The sequence below is a fragment of the Falco biarmicus genome, chromosome 15 (genome assembly GCF_023638135.1).
Source record: "Falco biarmicus isolate bFalBia1 chromosome 15, bFalBia1.pri, whole genome shotgun sequence".
In the NCBI taxonomy this organism is placed as follows: domain Eukaryota; kingdom Metazoa; phylum Chordata; class Aves; order Falconiformes; family Falconidae; genus Falco; species Falco biarmicus.
This window is the reverse complement of record NC_079302.1, coordinates 23,995,691-24,018,771: the sequence shown is the minus strand read 5'-3', so window position 1 is coordinate 24,018,771 and position 23,081 is coordinate 23,995,691. Positions and strand designations below refer to the sequence as shown.

The 23,081-nt window shown below is 46.3% G+C and overlaps 1 protein-coding gene across 3 annotated transcripts; it reads right to left on the bottom strand.

The window, feature by feature from the left end:
* Window positions 1-412: 412 nt before the first annotated feature.
* CENPT (centromere protein T) lies at window positions 413-21,320 on the bottom strand. 3 transcript variants are annotated; one of them, XM_056361023.1, is made up of 13 exons: window positions 20,729-21,320; window positions 19,419-19,545; window positions 19,012-19,105; window positions 16,878-17,011; window positions 15,401-15,437; window positions 14,088-14,230; window positions 13,244-13,654; window positions 9,353-9,529; window positions 8,369-8,569; window positions 6,192-6,321; window positions 3,385-3,549; window positions 2,548-2,652; window positions 413-834 (listed from the first exon to the last, which is right to left on the bottom strand). In XM_056361023.1, exons 1-13 carry the CDS (start codon window positions 21,197-21,199, stop codon window positions 711-713), a joined length of 2,319 nt encoding a protein of 772 aa, XP_056216998.1. In that variant the 5' UTR covers window positions 21,200-21,320; the 3' UTR covers window positions 413-710. The 3 variants fall into 3 exon arrangements, with proteins under 3 accessions (XP_056216998.1, XP_056216999.1, XP_056217000.1); XM_056361024.1 differs by having other exon boundaries at window positions 6,231-6,321; XM_056361025.1 differs by lacking the exon at window positions 20,729-21,320 and adding an exon at window positions 20,123-20,520.
* Window positions 21,321-23,081: the final 1,761 nt, after the last annotated feature.

Below are 23,081 nucleotides of genomic sequence, written 5' to 3'. Positions count from 1 at the left end.
AGTGGCAACTCCAGCTGAGTCAGTCCCTCCCAGTCTGCCTACCACGCGGTACACCAGAGCACTTCATCTCTCAAACAGTTTTAAATTACTGCTTGCTAATTCCCCGTAAGTTTTAGTTACATATATAAATTAAGTATAAAGTGTATTGTGCCGTTTCAGTTTACCTCAGCAAACAGCTGTGGTCACAGGGGGACTATGACCGGCTCCTGGTACAGGAGACCAGACCTATGCAGGGGGCCAAAGCCCCTGCCCTAGAAAAAAACACAGCTGTAACAAGGATCTGCTCCTTTCTGGAAGGTAGCACATAGCTCTTCTTTGAGCAAACAACTAATTGGTACAAAGAGCACCACCACAGCTGAGTGTCTGTTAGGAACACTCTGAACACCACAATGCAGCACCAGGGAATACAGAATTCCTCAGAATATATACAATACTTTATTTATCAGAGCTGTACAAGTATTCAGTGGTAATATAAAAAAAGTCAGGGTGGTCAAAATTACTTGTAATAACGGTTGGTGAGACCCAGCAGGCGGGTGTGAGAGCCACAGCCCAGCCTGCACTGGTTCAAGATGACGTCAACCACTTATCGCCCCACTAGTTACTCGTATGAAACCACCACAGGGAGCAATTCCATGGAATAACCCACAGGCAGCCTTGGCCAGGAGAGTGGCCTCACACCCATGGGGGCCATCCCCACCAGAGGGGCATGTTCATTTGCTGGGGATCACTTTATTTCCACTCGCAGCAACTGGAATCAGGAGCTTCCTGTACTCCAGGGGGAAGTAACGCTCGATCAGCACATGCAGCGGCATCTTGTCTGTCACTAGCCCTTGTCTGGTCATAAAGGGGAGAGCAGAGAACAAACACAGCTGTTAATGAAAAGTGTTTGCACTCAAACTTGCCATCAGGGTAATGTTTTTTGTTTTCTTGCAGGGACATTTTTGCATTTAACAGCTGAAACGCTGTGGCTGCTTGTGACAGAAGAGCTGCAGACTTCTATTTGCAGGCAGCCCCCTTGGGTGACACATTTGGTTCTGTGCGGCGCGGGCACCAGGCTTGCCTACAGGTGAAAGCTGAGCAGGAGGGTTACAGCAGAGCAGCCCCCCACGGAGGCAAGTGCTTATCACAGCGAGAGTCCCCACACCAACCTAGACCAAAGTATATACTCGCTGCTTTTTAAATTCACAAGCCACCTGCCATGGGATACATTTTACCATGTAAAGACACACGCAGAATAATGCAACAGAAGCAAATAGCTCATTACTCGGCAGATTTTTTACATTCACAGTTCAGAGGTGGCTGGCATTATCCAATGCAGTTTTCTAGTACACCATGTAGCTGATGGCCCCGAAAACATCAGCATCTCCTAGCCTTGTAGGGAGACAAAAAAAAAAAAAAAAAAAAAGCAGGACCGATTCATGCTTTCCTCACAGAAGGAACAGAAATACTGTTATTCACAAACCAGCAACAATTACTGATCCCTTTATGAGGCTGTGGAAAGGCATAAGGACATCTAGAAAAAGGTAAAGTGAGCATACAGAATCCTCAGACCCGGCCAACTAAACCATCGTGCCTCTCAGCCTGTTCACACCAACTTCAGCCCACACCTGTCAGGTAGGAAAATGCAAATCTCTGGCTCGAGACAGCAACAGATTCTTAAGCAGCAGCACCAGCTCCACCTACACGAAGCCCATGCAAAACCTGTGCCTTTAATCAGGTGTGCCTGCACAATCCCTCCAATGCCTTTAACATCACACCTGGAACTCTGCCAGTGGAAAGAGACAAGGAGTAACAACCCAGAGCACTGACTCTCAACAAGGAGTGATGAATTTGTTTCAGGCCCCACAGAGTTTTACAGAGGACTCCCAAGCCAAGAACAAATCCCTTGTGTTCTGGTCACGGGCCAAATTAAATTCAGGCACCAGATGGGGCAGCTGAGGGAGCCCACAGGAAAGACCAGCAATGAGAAGACTCTGAGAACAGTTCAGCCAGGCTGCTGGCGAGCAGAAAACCGTTGTTAGAAGCCAGCCCTGGCCTGTCAGGCTGGAGGCTCCTTCTCCTGCTCTGGAGAGGAACTGTCAGCTTGAACCCCAAGTCCCAGCTTCCGCAGAAGCAGGAAGAATATTGCAGGAAGAGTATTTTATTTGGAAGAGTAAGGAATCAAAACAGACCACAAAGCATGTGAAAATGCTCATGCTATTTCAGTTGCAAGTGCTTTTAGCAAAGAGAGATTGCTCCGGGATGCAAATGGTGCAGCCTAGCCTTGTGACCATTACTCTGCTTCTACTGACGCTACTCATTTCCCAGTCATAACTGCTTCACACCTTCCTCTTGGACCTCCACCACCGTCATCATGGAGTATAAAACCCCAAGCCCACAAATGCCCTCCTGCGATAGAAGGCCAAGTGGCATCATGCCAAGTAAATCACAAGACACCACACTTACTGCAGAAGTATTGCTAGTGCACACCCTGACGGCGCATCTTACCAGGCTGTCAATGCCCCACTGGACATTAACTACACAGGTTAATAAAAACCCTCCCTTTACCTTCTCATGAGGACTTCCAGGTCCTCCATCTCCACTGTCTTCCTGCCCGCATGGTGGATGTAAGCTTCCAGATCGTTGCTTAGCTGCATGAAATATTTCTCTGAGCTGAAGGAGGATTGAAGAGGGAAATAAAATCAGACTGTGGAGTGGGCAAACACCAGCTTCTCGCCCGCTTCTGTAGGGCAAGCTGCACTAGAGCTGCTCACTGTGCAGGTCACAGCCTGCCAGCAAAAAACATGGGAGAAGAAACTCCCCAGCCCACAAACAAAGTCTGGCTTCTCAGCCTGGGCTCCCAGGAACTTCACAGTCAAGGCAGCTGTGGAACAGCTGCACAGCTGACAAGCAAAACCTTTCCCAAACTTCCCACACATGCAAGAACAGGGGTTGGCACCAGCAAAAAATCAACACTGAGGCTTAGACTATCGTGACACTGTTCCAACAATCCACGGATTTCACTCGTGAAGGTAACATGGGTCTACAGATTCAGGAGGCTGAGAATCCTGGATTCAGAGGTAACACTGCCCAGCTGGAACACCTGCACCCTGCCCAGCACAACCACCATTCTCCCGAGCCGTCCTGCTCACAGGGAATGCTAGTGATGAGGAGACTGTGAGTGGTGCAATTTGTACTGGCCCGGGAGCACCTAGCATGTTTCTGTCCTAGTTTCAATCAGACCTCCTGTGACTCTCCCCAGCTGAACAGGGAGGGCTGTCAGCTTGCAGCAAGTGCTCCTGACAGGTTTGTTATTTCAGGAGAGAAAAGAAAGGAAAAAAAAGACTAAATAGAGCAGGGAGAATCATAGAATCATAGGAAGAGGAGCAGTTTGTTGCTGCTTACCATTTCTGAACAATTTTGAGGGCATCTCTGGCCACTGGCATTTTCACATAATGGCTAAATATCTTCTTTATCAAACTGCTTGCTATTTCAGGCTCACTTGTTTTCCTCTGTGACACACCCGAGCCCTTTGGAACACGGTTAGCCTGCAGCGGCTGCTGGGGAGACCTTTGAGGAAAAAAATGAAAATTCACACATCAAATGAACGCCCACAAGGAAAGCCAGAGACCACCAGGCTGAATCTGGGCAAACCTTACACCAAATTACAAGAGGCAAGAACTACCTCAAGCTCTAATTCTTTCTCCCTCACAATTCTTCAAAACCCTCACACCTATGAAGTGCAGTCTGCAAACAGTTCACATGGCATCATGGGAGAAGCAATCCAGGCTCGTTTCCTTGAGAGAAGCATGCTAGCTAGCATCACAAGTAGTCAACAAGGTCTAGTTCTCTCCAACACATAAATGGAATTTTCCCTGCATCCCTGTAGTACTTGCTCTCCAGGAGTCCACAGACTTTGAGACATCCACAGGTCACCTCTGTATCTGCAGACAGAAGAGTCTGGTCTGCAGCACAGACTTTTACGCTATTACAAACATTTTGTTTAGCAGGTGTTTTTTGTGGGTTTTGGGTTTTAGTTGGTTGTTTTGTTGGTGAGTTATTGTGGGGTCTTTTTTCCTCAAACAAGACTGTGAGCCTCTGTTTTCCATTCTAAAAAGGGAAAATCATAATATAAAAAAAGGGAAGTGAAAGCCCTGGATTCACTCATAGACAAGTGGAAAATATCTAGAATCTCAGGCCAACGCATGCAAAGCCTACAGAGGGGGTGCATGTATCATTCAGTTCCCCCTGCAGCCCACCTGCATGTTTTCCTGTTAGAACCTCAGGGGCAGGCCAAAGAGGTCAGCCCCAGAGAGGAAGTACGTGTTGCAATGAGACAAAACAATCATGATTTGAGTCATCTTGGCTACAGCTTCTGTGCCTCCCTTTACCTGTTTGTGAATGATTCTATACAGGAATGTTCAGTTTGCAGAATCAGGGCAAAACCTTTGAAGTTTAGCAACTTCAGTGCTGGGCTCCCCAGTTCACGAGAGACAGGGAACTGCTGGAGGGGGGCAGGGGAGGCTACAAAGATGATGAGGGGACAGGAGAATCTCCCTGATGAGGAAAGGCTGAGAGAGCTGGGGCTGTTCAGCCTGGGGAAGAGAAGGCTGAGAGGGGACCTCATCAATGCCTGCAAATATCTCAAGGGCCAGTGTCAGGAGGACGGGGCCAGGCTCTTTTCAGTGGCACCCAGCGACAGGACAAGGGGCAGCGGGCACAAACGGCAACACAAGAAGTTCCTTCTGAATAAGAGGAAGAAGAACTTTACCTTGAGGGTGATGGAGCCCTGGCACAGGCTGCCCAGAGAGGCTGTGCCGTCTCCTTCTCTGGAGATATTCAAACTTGCCTGGATGCAGCTCTGGAGAACTGCTTCAGCAGGGGCTAGGCTGGGGGGGGGGCTCCAGGGGTCCCTTCCAGCCCCCACCATGCTGTGATTCTACGTGACTGTATGAGACTTCGGTGTTTCTAAATGAAAATTTCTGTGGCACTAATCTGGTACAGTTGATCACAGTAGAATTGTACCAGCATAGATTATTTTATAGCAAGATGCCTTAACTGTAGGTCTCTCACAGTTATGGCTCCACTAAATAACCTAGAGTATTCCTTTAACCCAAGTACTGCTATCTCAGGAAGCAAGCAGGCCAAGTCAGAGCCAGACTGTATTCCATAAAGCACTAAAAAACATGGACTTGTGCAATGGCATCCTTTAATTGAGGCTCTGAACCTGTAATTATGACCATCTGTTGCCTCAGCACAGCTTGAAAACCTGAAAAATCTGTCAGTCCAGAAATTCCTGTACAGCGCATGCATCCAAATACATGGACTTCTTTTGCCAACGAGGACTAGCACTCTCTACAGAGCAATTAGTATTCAGACATTCCCTATATATGAAGGGCACATCCCAGTGCAAAATCCCAAAACAAATCCACATTCCCTCAGTTATAACACCGCTCCACTTCGGCAGAGTTATTAGAGACTCCTGTTTCTATTTTATAAATGTATTTTACTATTCATGATGACAGCAATCATCCAGCACCTTCTGTTTACAGCAGTAAAGGGCACAAGAATTTGGTTTTATTGTTTATTCCTTCATCTAGAGTCATGGGCTAGAAAAATTCCTTCTGTTCCCTAGGACCCCCTGTTAGTGGTTCTGACAAAGCTTCACCAAATTTCTAGTTAAGAGGGTGACAACTGTTAATTAATTTGGAATACTGCAGGGGACTGGTTCACTTTCTGCCTCTAGACGAACTTCATTTTATACTCAGCACATGGCAACTGCATACAGCTTTAGGCTTCTAAAATCAGCGCAAATATGCCATTTCGTAAGATCAGTGTAACATAATCCATCAATCCCCCTCTTCCGTGAGGGCCTCTGCATCCCATGCTGCAGTCTATGGGTCCAGAGTAGCTTACCAGTTTAAAAACTCCTAGGAAAAGATTTTGGCCTTCAGCACAAGAAACTATTACAAGAATGCTCATTGGAAAGACTTGAGGCATCACATCTGCTCTGGGAGAGTACTGACATCCACTTGATAGAACTCTTTATTCAGCTGCTAAGGCAGTGAACTAACTAAAGGCTTCAGGGCTGCTTACTGCCCGCTACAGCTGACAAAGCACAAAACAGCCGACAAAGCTGGGCTCGGCTCCCTCCCCTACACTTACACCCCAGGTACGCCACCAGGCCGCTGCTGAAGGTGCCTTACACTTACCTGGCAGCAGCAGGTTTTGCAGGACGTGGAGCTGACAACTTGGGAGCAGCAGGTTTTGCAGGATGTGGAGTTGACAGTAGTGGCTTGTAGGCTACAGCACGGACAAATGTGGGTGTCTTCATGGAATCCCCTAGGGGAAAAAAGAAAGGTACGTGAGGAACTGAGCTCTGTTTTCAGAGTTCTTGCAGCAAGCAGCGCTGTAGCACAGACAGAAGCCCAGCCAGCTTTTTGCATCTGTCTGGTGCCGCAGTGCCGGTGCTCAGGCTGTGGCTCCAAGGCACCCTGAGCCAGCACGACTGCTGGCTGTGCCATCCCACCCTCCACACCTCCTGCCACAATGGCTGGTGGCTTCCCTTGAGCCCTGTGCTGGGCCAGCAGGCTGGGCAGGGTGTAGGAACACACACCCGGGGCCGGGCTGGGGCTGACAGCTGGGTTGACTTAGGCTGCAGCCTCTTTTCCCAGAAAGAACTTCAAAGTCTGCAAGATACCTTATTGCCATCCTGCTAAATCAGTGGCAAATTCTCCTGAACACAGGGACAAGTAGAGCAACAGAATCACAAGACCAGCACCAATCAATGTGCATCTCCCGTATTCACAGATTTTTCATAAACTCCCTCCAGCTAAGGCTCAGGCTCACCTCTTCTCTGCTGTAAACTAACCATAGCAGTTTCCTCCAAGTCTAATCTGCATCTTCTAACTCTACTCTTGAACTTTTAAAGTTCTTAACAAGCGAGTCCAGGAAAGAAAAGAATGTTAACAGAACTGAAATACTGAGCAGCACCCTGTCTAGAAGAGGAGTGGTCATGGAGGGCTTCCTGCCTGCCAGCTTCCCTTGCAAGCCAAGGACAGAGCAAGAACCCAGCATATCTGGTAATGGTGTCAACTTTGCAACCCCCCCCGTAAGAACCAGGCCATCCGCCCTGTTACAGAAGACAAGCCCAGCTACCAGAGGCCTCGGGTACTGAGAGTTAAACTCCACAACTGAGAGGGTCAGGGGTCTCTCAAACAAAGCAGGGCTGGGTGAACTACCATGGTCCCTCGCATTAGCTTCTTCTGAGGAAGCATTTCTGTGCACTGGAGGAACTGGGAGCATGATGCAGGGGAAGAGATTAGTTATGCTGAGGTTTCTGAGATAAGTTTTATGACTTATGAAGAGTGCATAATTTCTCATCTTCCAGCTTTTTCTTCTTCTCTTTGTCCAACAAGACCTGTGAGATGCTACTCTTACTGCTCTACCCTATCAGCAGAGATCTCTTCATCAACATCTTTCCATTTCTTCTTCATACAGCTGTGGTAAAGATAAGCACACTGACACACTACTGTTGACACTATAAGAACACCTACAAATTTCCTCATGGCAAAAGTGTACCAGATCATGTGTCACCTTTCGCCCTTCCACACTGCAGAAATACATACAGGCATTGGTGTTTTCACTACAGGTGAATTTCCCCACAAAGCCTCAAATCCTGGCAACGGGATTCTTTTAGGATGCCCTTAGTTCACCTTTTTATTTCAGGGTGTATCGTACGTCACAGAACTGTTAAGATCAGACCCAAAAGACGCCACTAAAACACACTCCGAGCATTCTCAAATGTGGCCTTGATCAAAGAGAACTCAGTCTGATGTATACATTCTTCCAAAAGGCTTAAGCACTCTTGGGGAAACAGAGCAGACTGATCCAGCATCTGAAGACCTGTTCAGAAACAGACACTTCCTCCTGGCTTTCTGGAAAACCAGCCTATGCTTTTGGTTAACTGGGAAGTTAAGTTTGTAACTACAAAATAGGGGTTCTAAATTAGGTTTCAAGTCTGGAGTCATATACATGGCTGTGTAAAGAGAAGTTAAACGTTAAGACATTAAAAAGTCTGCATGAAGTTAGAAGTCAAGCAGGAAGGAAGAATAAAATGAAGGATATCCCTATGTCACTGCGTAAAAACAGTTTTGCCTATTTGTGTGCTTCCATTACCTTCACCTCAAAAGTATGAGATGATCTAGGTCCCTGAAGCACCTGATGAGCCAGTAAGAATCTGGCCCTAGGAAGTGCAGCCAACAGCTTCCCCTCCACTGACATACTAAATAGTTAACAACATTATTAACCTACATTGTTCCTCAATCAAGATGTAACAGGGAAAAATTTCTCCAACTGCTTTCTGCTACTTCTGCAATAGTTTTCTTACCTTCACTCTCAGGGTCTTCAGCTTCATCCTCAGTGGGCCCTTCTTCCATACCATCCAATTCTATCTTGATAGCCTGGTCCTCTAGCTCATCTGCTTGTTCAACAGCTTCCTTCAATAACTTCATCCCAGATTTTTCAGAGGAGGAAGTGTGGGAATGCCTGTCCAGACTTTCGCCTCCAACACTTTTGGTGATCTCATGTTCTAGATTTCCAAAACAGGACAGACACATCACTGAAACAAGTATCACAGCCAAAGTTTCAGAGCACTCATAAGAAAAAAAACCATCTTTCCATTCCTGGCAACATTGCCACTTATCATATTCCTGTCTTCAAGGATTAGGGTGTCCATACACTAAGCCAGATAAACTAAAGTACTGATGACTTCTCAACTTTTCCCTCTGTTACATCTAGGCATGCAGAGGTCCCACAAAAAAAAAAAAAAAAAAAAAAAAAAAAAGCACTTGGTAGAAGCCCAGGAAGTTTGAGTAAAATGTTTATCTGAGCTCCTTTTAAATGAGCTTCCTTTCATAAGTATTTTTATCTCAAAAGAAGTCTTACCAAAGCCTTATGCAGCATGTTGAACACAGAAGACCTAGCAATTCAGGAAAAGTAACTTAAGAGATGCCAACTCGCCAACATAATCAGAGGGTCTCCAATTTTATCAATTGATAAAATTGGCCAATATTTTATCAACTGCTAAAACTGATTTGATTCTAGAACTTCCATTACTAAATTTTAATTAAAGATGCCTTCTGCAATTATATATTTCTAAACACTACTGCCAATGCAATTTTAGTTTCCGTTTGCACAGAACACAGTCCTTTCAGCTTAATATGCCAAATTTAGTCTGTTTTCCCAGTATTTAGCCCAGATTCCAGAATGCAAAGAGAGTTAACAAGTCCCTCTCCCAGCACTGATGCCAATAATGCAGCTTGAGAGGCCTCTGGCATTAGAGACACTCTGTAGTATTAGAGGTTGTCCTCACCAGCTTTGGGAGAGCCTGGGTGTTCAACACTGCCTTCTGCTATTCCCCCTTCTTCTGAAGAGGACACTTCTGGTTCAGCTCTGGCATCCTGTGCCACAGTTATCTGCAATTCTCCTTTCTCCCTCAGTGTCTTCTCCAAATCTTCAGAATATCCAGCATTTGCATGATGCTCTGCAGCTAAAATAGGAAATTCTATCATCGACCTTAGCTATAAAAAAACCCTCTCAATCAACCACCTGCATACAGTTTAAAAGACGTTGAAACTGACTCATGATAAGCAAATGGCGACAACCATAAGCTATAAGGGAAGCAGATGCAGTTCCCAAAAGTTTACAGCTAAGAAATGCACAACTTCTCCAGCATCTACTCTACAGCCACCTAACTAGCGTGCACATTAGATCCCAGCGCAGGAATTTTACTTTTCAGTAAGCAGAGCTTCTCCAGATCCGTCATCTCTACATCTATTCTCACTCTTGGCAATTGTGCAAAAGAGCAATTTCTTTTCCTTTAGGTCTAGCAATATGCTGAGTTTGTGCTCAGCTTCTCCTCCCCATTTCCTCGGCTTTTCTGAATAAACCATTTTATTCAGCCTTTCTGAATAAACCATGCAGAGATACACTGCAGTATAAAGACGAGAGCGCCCAGCAGTGGTTTTAGCCATCCCAGACAAGCCTCTGGCAGGAAGAATGAGGAGAAATAAATGGATACACAATTTGCATGTCTTTAGATGACTTCAGCTACCAAAGTAGCTACTTACTGAAGAGTACTTCAGTACTCCTTTTCCCTGCGTACTAAGTCTATAGTCTGCATGTCTGTTACCATGTAGCTCAATTCCAGCAGAAACCCACACAGGTAATTATTTGGAGAAATCTTACTGGGAACTCTCATAGTACTGTTGCTTGCTGACAGGTTTGGAAATCTTGGCTGAATCCAGAACCAGAAGCTGTAAAAGTGGATTTTTACCACCCCCTCCAGTGACTGGGAGTTTTCACACTCAAAAGTACAAGTGTCAAAGTCTTGCAAGCCCCAAGCCCCAGTGAAGGGGACAAGGAAGTCTGGCCAAAGGTGGTGCAAAAGATCAGTAATACCAATCTCACTAACCAGAACATAGGGCTCGCTACACCAATGCAGGGCAGTATCTTGCCTAGTTACATGAAATATTAACTAGCTTTGTGAGGGGAAGACAAAAGCTCAACTCAACACTAAGTCTGCCTAAGGCAGACAGGCACCAGTGCTTCTCCCACAATACTGCATCACTGCTGGGATCCAGTACTCCATCAGTAGCATCTGGTACTCCACTGTTACATTCAAGCATGATTTTTACCGATTTCTTTACTTGTTGCTAGTAGCAATACCTCCTGTAGTTTGGTATAACCTGCCAGCCTTTAGTGCCAGTTGCTCCTCTCGAATTTCTGCGCTGACAGACCAGGAAGCTGCTTGGCTGAATCATCTCCTTCAATGCTGCCCATGGCTTTTCTTTTTAAACCTCTTGTATTTCACTACCACTGTCCTTTTTCCGGGCTGAGCAGTTCTTAGCTTTAGTTATCCAAGACTGCAGACACTACTCCACATATTTGATTATTGCTAATGGTAAAACTGTTTTTCTCTGCACCTTCTTTCTCCAGTTCTGTTAAATCTATTTAGAGATGGAGAGGTTAGAACTGCATGCAGTATTCGAAAGGTGAGCATGACAATTATTTCAGCAGTGGCACGGTGACGTTTCATCATCTTCCTTTCATAAGAATTTTTACATGTTACTTGCTTTCCTGACCATCCCCCCCAAGCTCTGAGCTGGTGTTCACAGAACTAACAATACTGAGGTGACTTTCATCAGTCTCAAGAGTCACAGCCCATTTAAACTCCACAGGTGCACCCAAGTAAAACTGTAACAGGACAACAGATTCAAGAAAGATTACAGGATGCCAAGCTTACACAACTGTAAATTTAGAACTGAAGAATATCTGCTGCCTTAATGAACTACTCTCAAAGAACTGTTTAGAACAAAAGGCTGTATCTTCATAATAAAAAAACATAACTAATTTTGCTGATACACCTGGTATGTGCAAGCAATTACTTATGGGCACTGCAAGTATTCAGTTTCAAATTCTAATAACAAAACTGTTGGTGCTACAGTGTGTTCAGTTTCCATACTGACATAAGGTAATTCATACGAAGCTTTAGACATAGTTAAGCCCCAGGCAAGTTAAACTGCATGACAATGGTCTTCTCATTTCCGGACACTGTCAAAGGAACACTGGGAAAGACTTAAAAAGGATCCTAAACTGGAGTCTGGAAAGTGAAATTCAACAAAACACGCAACTTTTGTCCACATATACCCAAAGCTTTATGTAATGACTGGGTAACACCTGCCACCCTCAGCATCCATGCAGAGCTTTTACCATACTTTTCCCTTGCAACACGGAAAGCACTTCTTACCCTCTCTGAAAATCCCCTCCTGTTACGCTTTGTTCATTGCATTAGCCACCTCTTCTTCTGTATTGCTTACATCTAGGTCTTCAGTTATATGGGACACAACTTCCTTCAAAGATAGGCTGAAAGATCTCTCAGGCTTTAGAGTGACTGAGGATCCCAAACATTTACTTCAACTTCTGGACGGCAAAGAGCAGCTCTGGAGAGGACTTGTCAGAAGAGGACTAATCTTTTTCTGTTGATCTCTTCCCTTATCCTTTCCAAACAACTGTTCCCACCAAGCTTGCCACAGACAACACTCTAGAAGCAGAGTATGGTGCAACAGTCCACCAGGCTTTAATTAATTTCAAAGCTTTCTACAGCAAGAACTCTTCTCCTGACCTGAGCAGTACTGAATACACCAACCATTCTTTAAATACAGTTTCTGTGGCCCTTCTGACATAGGATCATATAAAATCCTGAATGAAAAAGAAACAGTAGTTGTTCATACTTCATGGCAAGCATTGGGAGTTTTGATATAAGAACTGCATGAAGCTATTTACTACAGCAGATCCTATCCTGGCTAGCCGCCTCAGGTCACTAAGCAGAAAATTTTAGGGTTACAACTGTGCCTCGGGACCTGGTCTATGCAATATGAAGAAAATGTGATCCTATTTACAGGGAAATAAATGCAGAAGAGAGATACCAGGCACCTGAGAAAAACTGGCAAGTGACAGGGCTTGCAAAGCATTGCTACAGTGACCAGGGACGTGATTAACTCTGTCCAAGGGATTTTTAAAGCCCTGGAGGCAACAAGGCAGTTAGCTGTGAAATATAAATGACCGTATCAGGGTAAAAGTTTAGATTAGTAACCTCCTGACACTCCAAACTGTCAACAATTCCTACATTTTATCTCCTTATCTCACCATATTTGTGACCAATTTACGGCGTCCACTTCTGGGCTCCCCAGTACAAGAGAGAGATGGACGTACTGGAGAGTGTCCAGCAAAGGGCCATGAGAAACTTAAGGGACTGGAGCACCTCTCATAGGAGGAAAGGCTGAAGGAGCCAGACTGTTCAGCCCGGAGAAGAGAAGGCTCAGGGAAGATCTCACCAATATAGGCAGGTACCTGGGGGAAGGGTGTCAAGCAGATGGAGCCAGGCTCTTTTAGTGGTGTCCAGTGCCAGGAGAAGAGGCAACGGGCACAGACTAGAAGACAGGAGGCTCTGTCTGAACATAAGGAAACTCTTTTCACTGTGAGGGTGACTGAGCACTGGCAAAGGTGGCCCAGGGTTTGCAGTCTCCATCCTTGGAGACACGTAAAAGCTGCCTGGATGCAGCCCTGGGGAATCTGCTCCAGGTGGCCCTGCTTGAGCAGAGGGGCTGGAGAAGATGGCCTCCCAAGGTCCTTTCTTACCTCAACCCTTCTGTGATTTCAGGTAATACCTGCTAAGCCCCAAGCCCTAACCCATAGTACTCACTGCCAACTGCCACCTCTTCTGAAACAGAAAGCTGTTTCATTGGGTTACTCTGCTGGGAATGACTGTGCTTATCTTCTTGCTGGTTTGCAGGTGTTCCTGGAGAAAGAGGAGTCATTCTGCCAGCATGCTCATGATCAAGGATTAAGTTCTCAGAATTTCTTGGTGTCCTTCTTGTATCTGTGCCCACCAGCCTTGTTTCCTCTTGAGCAGCATCAGAAATCTTGCTTCTCTGTGCTGAAGTTTTTGAATTCAATAGCTGTGGTTCAAGAACAGAAAGCTTATTTTGGCTCTGATCATCAAACTGAGGCTGAACAAAGAGCTCTGTGTTACTCAGCATGATTTCCACGTCACTGGTCAGCACGGTGGTTTGAATCTCAGATGCTGTTTGTGAGTCCACAAGATACTTCTGTGCTGTTTAGGAAGTTTTAAAACAAATTCTATGTGAAAAACTGTTCAAGGCCACAGGGACACACATTTATTACCAGGACTTGCATAATTCAACCAAATTTTATTCTTCCTCCAGAGATCAAACACTGAAACCGTATCACCACACTTCGGTGCCCCTAACTTTCTCTACAAACCATCTCCCCCATACCCAGTTATGAACACCATCCCAAACGATTCCTGTAGTATAAATCACCAAACTGGGCAGGGCGCACATTTAAGTGCATAGAATCAAAGCAACCACAGATGCAGAACCTCATTCTAATCTTGCATCCCAAATTACACTGGACTTCTGTGAACGTGCTAGTAGCATTCAAATCGTACAATACAGACCACTACTTCTAAAAGCCACCTTATATAAGGCCCACCCTCCCAAAACAGGTAGTAACACAAAAGAAACCTTTTCTTTTCAGCATGTTCTGTTCCACTCCACCTTCAAAAGCTTCTATGTCAATAGCTCTGCGATTTTTTGGCCTCCGGAGCAAGCCTCTCTTTTCAACAGTGTCTGGTGGGATCACGGTACCAAGAGACATGCTAAGAGACCTGTAAAAAAAGAGAAGGAAAGAAATGATTTTCCAAACTTACACACTCCTCTTTTACCCTCAAATTACAGACACAGTGCCACTAACAGACATTTCACAAATCCCTTCACTAGGAGGAATTTCCCAAAAATACCTTTGAAGAATGCATGCCAGTCTACTTTAAACAAATAGTTTAATTTCATGATACCACCTAACATCAGGATATGTATAACAGAGATCAGGAAACAGACATTTTATAGCCTCCTACCTCAAGAGTGCTGCAACAATATCTGTCAAAAGGTTCAGAAATTTTAAACATTTTAAATAGCAAAAAAAGAAAAAGGAAAATAAAACATTTCAGAGTAAAGACATCCTCTAGATGACAGCAGGGTGGTAGGAGGACTTCAGAACAAGTCTAAGAAGCTGCTTAGTATCAGTATTCACAGCAAAGTACAGCTACCAACACCCTGTTAACTTCTTTGAGATGGGAGCTAAGACAGCAACAGGCAAAGTACAGGAAAAAATGTATCTCATTGTATGTATTTTGCATCCTAAAGAGACTGGCCATGCTCAGCTACCTCCTGTCACTCTCCCTAGGCAGTCTGATCAAAAAAGGGGGTTCAAAGGATTCAGGGATAGGAAGTACAGAACGCAGCCCTATGAATCACCTTGCTTGGCACTGCAGGCAAGGGCTGCAGTAAGAAAGGTGAAATAAATTGCTCACCATGGCTAAGATCAATAGCAAATTATACAGGCAACACAGGAAAATAAGTTCTTTGACTTGCTAAAAAACTTTTAAAGTCCAAGAAAGTTGGACTAAAGACTGTGTAGATGCAACTGATGTGATGGGTCAAATAACAGGCAGAGGTAATAGTCTAAGGTATATTGTGTACTGATTTATTGCTGGAAACATTAGAATGAAAGGAAAAAGAGAACAATCCTAGTAAGTAAAGAGGAGCAACAGTAGCGATACCAGCTAGACCAAACTGGGCATACAGAGCCACATTTTCTGAAAACCACAAGGTTTAACATCTTCAAATTCCATCACCAGAGTGGGAGACGATTGCGTTCGTAATAACACAAGTCTTTATCCTGAACCTAGGTATCTGGGTTCTTCACACTACAGAGGTGATGAATCAAGGCAGCTATAGTTAGGACAGCAAGAATTTAAGACGTTTTAGTTCAAACTCACCGAGCCAAAGCGGTGCTGCTGTCCAGCGTTGACCGAGCTAGAAAAAGTTGGTGACGCATTAGCTGAGAACTTACCCTCTACACAGCAGGCGACAACAATACCTCAATGTATCTTCCTCTTTCTAGAATCAGTTATACTACAATCCTCAAAAGTAACATTTTGGTGAGAACAAAATTAAGGTGACAGGTTTGCTTTGCAATTGCTTGTCTGTGTTTCAGAACTGCATATTAGAATTCTAATAAGCGATTTCTGAAAGGGTAATAAAACAGTTATTTCGAAGAAAATTTGATATGGTACATGCCCTCATACTCAGTAATACTAATCTTACCACGTTAATAGCAAGATGCTAGACTAGGGCCTCAGTCACAACCACCCTTCAGCAATCCAAGTCAAACATTAAAGCATCTGGAAGCTTTAGAAGTACAGATAATTGCTCCACAGACTGTTGGTGAAACTGGAACTCAAACCTTGCTTACTCACAAAATCGCAAAAATCCAAAAGCAGATCTGGAGAGCAGGGACATAATCATGCTCATATTAGAAAATACTAGAGCATGCACCTTCTGGTTTTGCAGAGCTGCCCGCAGCTTATCAGAAGATATTCAGATTGGGTACCAGGCTAAAAAAAAGACAAGTTGATTTCTTGACCAGAAGTGAGGCCAGGTGGGATCCAACTCCAGATTAAACCATCCGAACACAGCTGTCTATATTCCCATTAGTCAAGCACAATTAATCCAATGTAGGCATCTGCTTTAGGGTGAGCTGAATCGCCCTCCATACTCCACCAACTAGATCACCCCTGAACTTCAGCAGGACTTCAGTTGCACGTACACACAGACCCAGAGCATCTATAACTCGGAGCTGAGGTACTGGTGTGTGTAATCTGGAGCTGAATCCCACCCTTGAAATGTACTCCAGTTGCTACTGCCAATAGGATATGGAAACCAAGGTGAGGTGTTTTAACTGCCTCTGTTAAACTGCAACTAAAATGAAAGTTGTATTTACCAAATTTGCAAATTTATGTTTAAAGGGAAGACTTACTGCAATACTACATTATTCCTTTCATAAAACTGCAAGACACTTTTTTCCTCAAGCAAGAACTTTATAACTTATTTGATATAATTGCAATGAAAAGTATGCAGCCTGTTGTATTTTCAAGTTTCTGCGATTGAGGGGAAGACAGAGATTGCTTCTTTTGGAGACACTCCAAAACTCAAAGAGTATCAAGTTGCAAAAATATTCCAGAAGGTATATACGGTTAAGGGAGAGCCTGTAACTTGGCTCAAAAAGGCTTATTTTAATTTGATAGGAGGAGCTTTTACCTCCTCCGCTAACGCCTTCACAAAAAACAGTGCAATCTTACTTCCAAACATGCAACTGCCCAGCTGAGAAGCTACTAAGAACTAAACTGCAGCAGATGAAAATTAGTTGACAGCAAACACAGAGCTGAACAAGGTGATTTTTTACTGCAGCCTTGCCTTGGTTCTGGGGAAGCCGTTCATCTGCTGCTCTCTCAAATTCAGAAACGCTGATTTTCCTTCTCTTCTTAGTCATACGGAATGTGGCAATAGATGCATCCTCAGGAACAAGGTCTGGCAGTTGCATTTCCCCCCTACCAATACAAAGCAAGCCTTTAACAAAGGACAGCATTATTCCTTAGCTACCTTTGAAAGGTCCCTGTAACATCACTGAAAAGCAAATTAAAATTATTTGACCTTGCTGCAGCAGAAGTAAGGAACTAATCCGTGATTAGCTCAGCAAAGCAAGAACGTGTGTCATTCCCTCCTACTAAATCAAAGTAAATGCTCAAAAGAGAATCAAAACTTGAGTGGTTATTCAGAACAACAGGGCTGAGAAAGGTCAGACTAAGAGTAAAAGCTTGGACTTCCAAGAAGCTCCATCCATAGCTCTCCTTCTAACACCACACAGGGGCTATTAGGCTTGCCAATCATTACAATGTAAATAAAGTCATCATCACCATGAAACATTACGTACCACCAAGCGCACTGGCACATAGAACAGGCACATAATACCCCAGTCAGGCACCGGGATCAGTATCAGAAAGCGAGTTTCTGAGTTGTTTTCCCCTCACTGAGCACTTCCAAGAATCCCCTCTAATCAACGTCACATTCAGGCAGCAAGCTGCTGCCTGCACGCCACACCACGTCCCACAGAACTAGAGCAGAGCGTCCCTCCCAACAGCCAGGACCTGCATGCAGCAGATGCAGCATTCTGTATCCTTTTGGTACAAACAAGGTGGCTTCAAGATAGCAAGAACTGTAAGGGACTCCCTGTTTACAGGTCTTTTCCCCTTACAAAATAGGTTTTTTACTACTCACAAATGCAGCTAGGTTTTGTTTCTTACCATGAGTATAATGTAAGCCTAAGCATTAGAATTAACTGGCTTGTAATGGGGAACAAATGTAAAGCAGTGGGGAAGGGGAAAAAAAAAAAAATTTGCTCATTTTTTCACATCTGTCCTGGAACATGCTATTACAACCAGGGAAAGCAGTGACTTCCCAAATTCAAGAAAGTTCACGTCAACTAAAAGGCGGCTGTGAGGAAGGTTTTGAAACAAGTCTACACCTGTTTACAGCTAGCTAACGTATGGAATATAAAACCCTGCAAAGACCCAACCGTCTTGTCTTTTCATTTAAGAAAGGTTGATGAGAAGCACAAAAACCTTCAAGAACTACAAAAAGAAAAATCAATAAAGAATTAAAATAACATTACTCATCTAGTCTGAATTAAAAAAACACACAAATAAACAAGCCGCCCCACTTAACAGAAAACTCAGATGTCTACTCCTCTACTAAAAAAAATGTGAAAGACAGAAGTTTGCTTAATATTTTATATGGTCTGTTTAAGGCTACTTACAGTCAATGCAAAAGGTTTAGCTATAAAATCACATTATTTGGAAGTCTATTTTGCAGTACACAAAAACAAGCCCTACCACTTCCTTCTATTTCATAACAAAGTGGAAGTAAATGAACCACACTTCAGCCTCTCCAGTCCAGTCAGGCCTATAAAATATTAATGGCCGCTAAACACAAATAAGAGCATCTGAGCCTCAGGCAAACCTCACCTCTGAGCTACCCTACAGGAAGGAAGTTAAACCACGCACCCCAAAACAAGGACAACCAAGAAGTAGTAATACCATGAAAAGCTGCAGCAGCCTGTGTTTTAAATACAAAACACAGCCATCACTCATTTATGCCCCTGCATTGTCAGTACATGGCCTGTAGCCTTGGGGAAATCCAAGAATTTCTGTCTTAGTCTCTGTCACAGACAGCTAAGAAAAGTATGCTTCCATCAGGAGCCTTACTTTAATCAGCACTTCTGCCACAACAATTTTATTAAAAGCCTGCATTTAAGAAAGGGGACAAGCAAATACTTGCAGTATTTCCTATTTGGTCCCTCAGTCCCAGTGATTCCTATGTGACTTTTAAAGCTGGAAAATTATTTTTGAAAATCCCACCTGACAGAATGTAATTCTGATCACTGAAACAGCAGTAGAGAAATCCTGCTCCCCAATCCCATTGTAGGAACTGCACTGTACCTGGTAGTGTAAAAAACAGGAAGTAAAAATGAAAATTTAAAAAAAGTACTTACATGTTGGAAATCCTCTTAGCTGGGAGTTCCCATACAGGTCCTTCTGTTTCTTCATGTTTAGATATCCTAAGTGCCAGAGGTGAAACTTGTGGCTCTGCCAACAAATGAAAACATTTCCTTTCCACAATTCAATCCAGCAAGAATGCCAAAACGCAGCAGACTGTCAGATCTACGCTACATTTTGTAACTTACATTTACTAATCGGTTAAAATACTGACTTGGTAAAAACTATTTGGGTTCTAACTCCCAGGAAGGCTGGCATGTACAGTGACAAAGCCAGCAGTACAGACAAACGGCAGCACGGCGGTTCCACGAGCCACAGCAGACCTGAGCTGAAGTTCACAACAGCACGTGCCTCTAATTACACTGTCCTTCTGTTCTCTGCTTTCCTGAAAAACAGTACTTACGGGTCTGGATGATTCTCTTGAGCATATTCCGTGGGGTGTCATTGTCAAGATCAGGGAACACAGCTGGTCTCTGCTTCACCAAGGTGCTTCTGCCAGAATTCTTGTCCTTTCCTGAACCAGGTATGTTCTGAAGAGAGAAATCACAGAGACACATAGTTCCAAACTTGTACCTTCCATCATTACAAAGCAACCTTGACATCAAAAGCATTCATCATCTGTCTCCTAATAAAAATCTAAGCTAGCTAACACAAAACATTTTCGAAATACACTTTCTAAAAAGAAATCATGCACGTGCACTGCACACTTTGGTTTTGGACAGAAGACAATTCACAACAGTGTATCGTTGAGGCGGGTTTCAGTGAGCAACTCAGGCAAAAGCCTGAGGGACTTGAAAGCACAGCCCCCAGCCCTGCTGCACCTCACGGCCCTCCAACCCTCACAGCCCCCCGGCCGCCCCCCTCACGGCTCCTCCGGCCCCGTCTAGTCTCCAACCTAAAGCAACCCAAAACTGCGCAACGGAGCCGCCCAGCCGAGGCGCGGGGCGGTAAGGGCCCTGGCTGCGGGGCGAGCACCGAACTGCGCGGTTTGGGCCCACGCCCCGGTTTAACGGCAAACGAGAACAAGGCAGCGTCCGCCGGCTAGCCCCAAGGGCCGCGCCCCGCCGCGGCCCCCCCGCCGCGGAACCGCCGGGCCCTGCCCGCCACCTTGGCCGCTGCCCGCGCCGTGAGGTGGCCACTGCGGCGGGCCCGAGGGGGCCTGTCGGCCATCGCTGGGTAACGGCCGCGCCGTCCGGCCGTGCCACCTCTCGCGAGATCAGGGCGGGGCGGGGCGGGGCGGTGCCTCCGGGAGCGGTGGGCGGCGGGGGCGGGGGCGCAGCGCAGTGTGGGGCGAGTAGTTCCGGCGCCGTGCCGCCGCCGCGGTGCATTGTGGTCCGCGTAGTTCCGGTGCGGCCGCGGCGGGCGGCGTTGGCGGGCGGCGAGAGGCCGCCGTTGGCCTTGTGGGATCTGTAGTTCCGCGGGGGCCCCCCGCGCCCGCTCTCCCCGCCGCCGGGGCTGCCCAGGGGTCCCCCCGGCAGCTCGGGAGGCCGCCCCGCCATGCCGGGCTTCACCTGCTGCGTGCCGGGCTGCTACAACAACTCGCACCGCGACAAGGCGCTGCACTTCTACACCTTCCCCAAGGACGAGGAGCTGCGGCGCCTCTGGCTGAAGAACGTCTCCCGGGCGGGCGTCAGCGGCTGCTTCAGCACCTTCCAGCCCACCACGGGCCACCGCGTCTGCAGCGAGCACTTCCAGGGCGGCCGCAAGTCCTACCTGGTGCGGGTCCCCACCATATTCCCGCTGCGCGGCGTCAACGAGCGCAAGGCGCAGCGGGCCGCCCGCCGCCCCCGCCCCGCCGCCGCTGCTGCTGCCACCGCCGCCCAGGGCCCCGGTGCTGCCGCCCCCACCGAGGCCCCGGCAGGGGGCGCGGCCGAAGATGTGAAGCCCATCGACCTGACGGTGCAGGTGGAGCTCGGGTCCGGGGCGACCGCTGGGCCCGGCCCCGGGAGGCTCCCGGCGGCGGTGGGGGAGGAGGGCCCGGTGGAGGGCGGCCCCCCGGACCACTCGTACTCGCTGTCGTCGGGCACCACGTCGGAGGAGCTGCTGAGGAAGTTGAATGAGCAGCGCGACATCATTGCGCTGCTGGAGGTGAAGATGAAGGAGATGAAGGGCAGCATCCGCCGCCTGCGCCTGGCCGAGGCCCAGCTCCGTGAGGAGATTCGCGAGAAGGACCGGCTGCTCCATGCCGCCAGCGCTGGCACCCGCAAGCGCCACGGCCTCTGAGGGCTGCCGGGGCCCGGCCTGGCCCAGGGCTCCCCACCTCCGAGCCCCTGCCGCCCTCTGCCAGGTTCCCGGACAGAACGGAGATGGGGCCCCTGGCTCGCGCTGCCCGCTCCCTCTTGCCCCATCAAAGCAGCCCACCGCTGGGCCAGCCCGTGCCACTGGATTTCCCTGCCTAGATGGGGCGGCCACTGTCAGCTCAGTGCTGAGCCCCTTTATCAATCCGACGTTACCCCAGAGCTAGTGCTGCTGGCACCCTGTCCCTGCCGGACCTAGCAGCGCTCCCCCCATGCCAGCAGTGGCAGAAAGCGCTTCTCTCAGTGTGGATGGGACCCGTGTCACCACTAAGCGGACGCAGGGTACCGGTTTTCAGCAAGTAAACTTGCTCTGCGTTACATAAAGTAGAGGCAACACTACCCCCTGGAGAAGGCGTGTTGGGAAGCGCAGTTGGCACCGTACCCTTCCTAGGATCGAACAACGATGCCGCACATGGCCTCGCTTAGCAGAGGCACGAGGAAAGCTTTAGAAACCCTCTCAGGGTAATGTGTTTCTTCAGTAAATTACTGATGCCATAAAAGACTGCTGTTTCTAGCGTGAAAGAATCCTCAGATTAAAGTAGTACTTGTACTGTGTAGTTTCTGCTTTCTTCGCAGTACATACGTATTTGTTACAGATGTCTCGATGCTCTCAACACTAGTAAGGATTACAATCTGGTACAAAGAACTCGGTGGCATTTGACAGCTGTAGTTTATCTCATTGGCTTAAGAACTCTCTCTAATGAAACGGAGGCTTTGTAACACGTTGGAATTTAAATCCTTGGCTTTCTTTCAGAGAACTGGGATGAAACAGAAGCGAAGCAAGTTTCTCTGCAGTGGTTGCAAACCCTTGCTGTCTAATCCTAAACTAGTTGGCATGACTAATAATCTGTACATTAGGCAAGACCTTACTGAAACATGTTTGCGTGTTCTAAACCAAGATTTTTAAGAATATTGTAACAAATTATGTGGAATGATTGTGTAGTTTCTATTTCTAGCCAGCATTAGTCCCCTTACTTTTCAGGAACAGGAAACCAAATCAGTGTTGGCTGGAAAGAGGGTTGGAGTGAGGGCAGCAAGGCTACTAATTTGGCTTGAATATGTACTTCCAGGTTAGCCAGTGGAGCAGATACATCCACTTTGGTATCTGGCGCTTTGGAGGAGGAGGAGGAAGAGGAGGGTATCTGGTGCACCTGCATAGTAGCTATATGGCGATGTGTACTTAGCGGGTACAGCTTCAGGAGTGATGGAGGTGGAAAACAAAAGGCAGTTCACCACGATGTGCCCGTAATTACATTCAAGGGAGGAATGCCCAGGTGTCTTCTGGGTCTCTGAGAGCTTTCTCCTGTAATCAGAGTGCGTTGCAGTCAGTAGATCAGGATGTCAGTTTTACTGAATTTTATAGAAGTTATTTTCTAAATGTAGAAAGTATCTTTAGTTTGAAAATAATGTAATCTTTGTAACACTGGCTAATGTAGCTTTACAACTGTAAGTTTCGTACTCTGTATAACGGAACAAAAGGGCACAGCGCAATTTGGTAGCTGCAGGTTTATCGATCTTGTAGCCCGTTCAGCTAAAGGCATTGGTTGTCACAGCCTGCTGTGTGATGCATGGGTCATTTTTCTATTAACGTGTGTACTGAGTTGGATGGTTGACTGTAAGGATACTACAGGTCTATTCATGTACTAAGTATTTCTCATTATTTCATTTTAATTTATTTGCTCCAGTCTAGATACGTAGCTTTTCACTTCAGCTCCATGGTATACTGATTTTCCTGCGAGTCAAGTAAGCAGCAATTTTTTTTTTTCTTG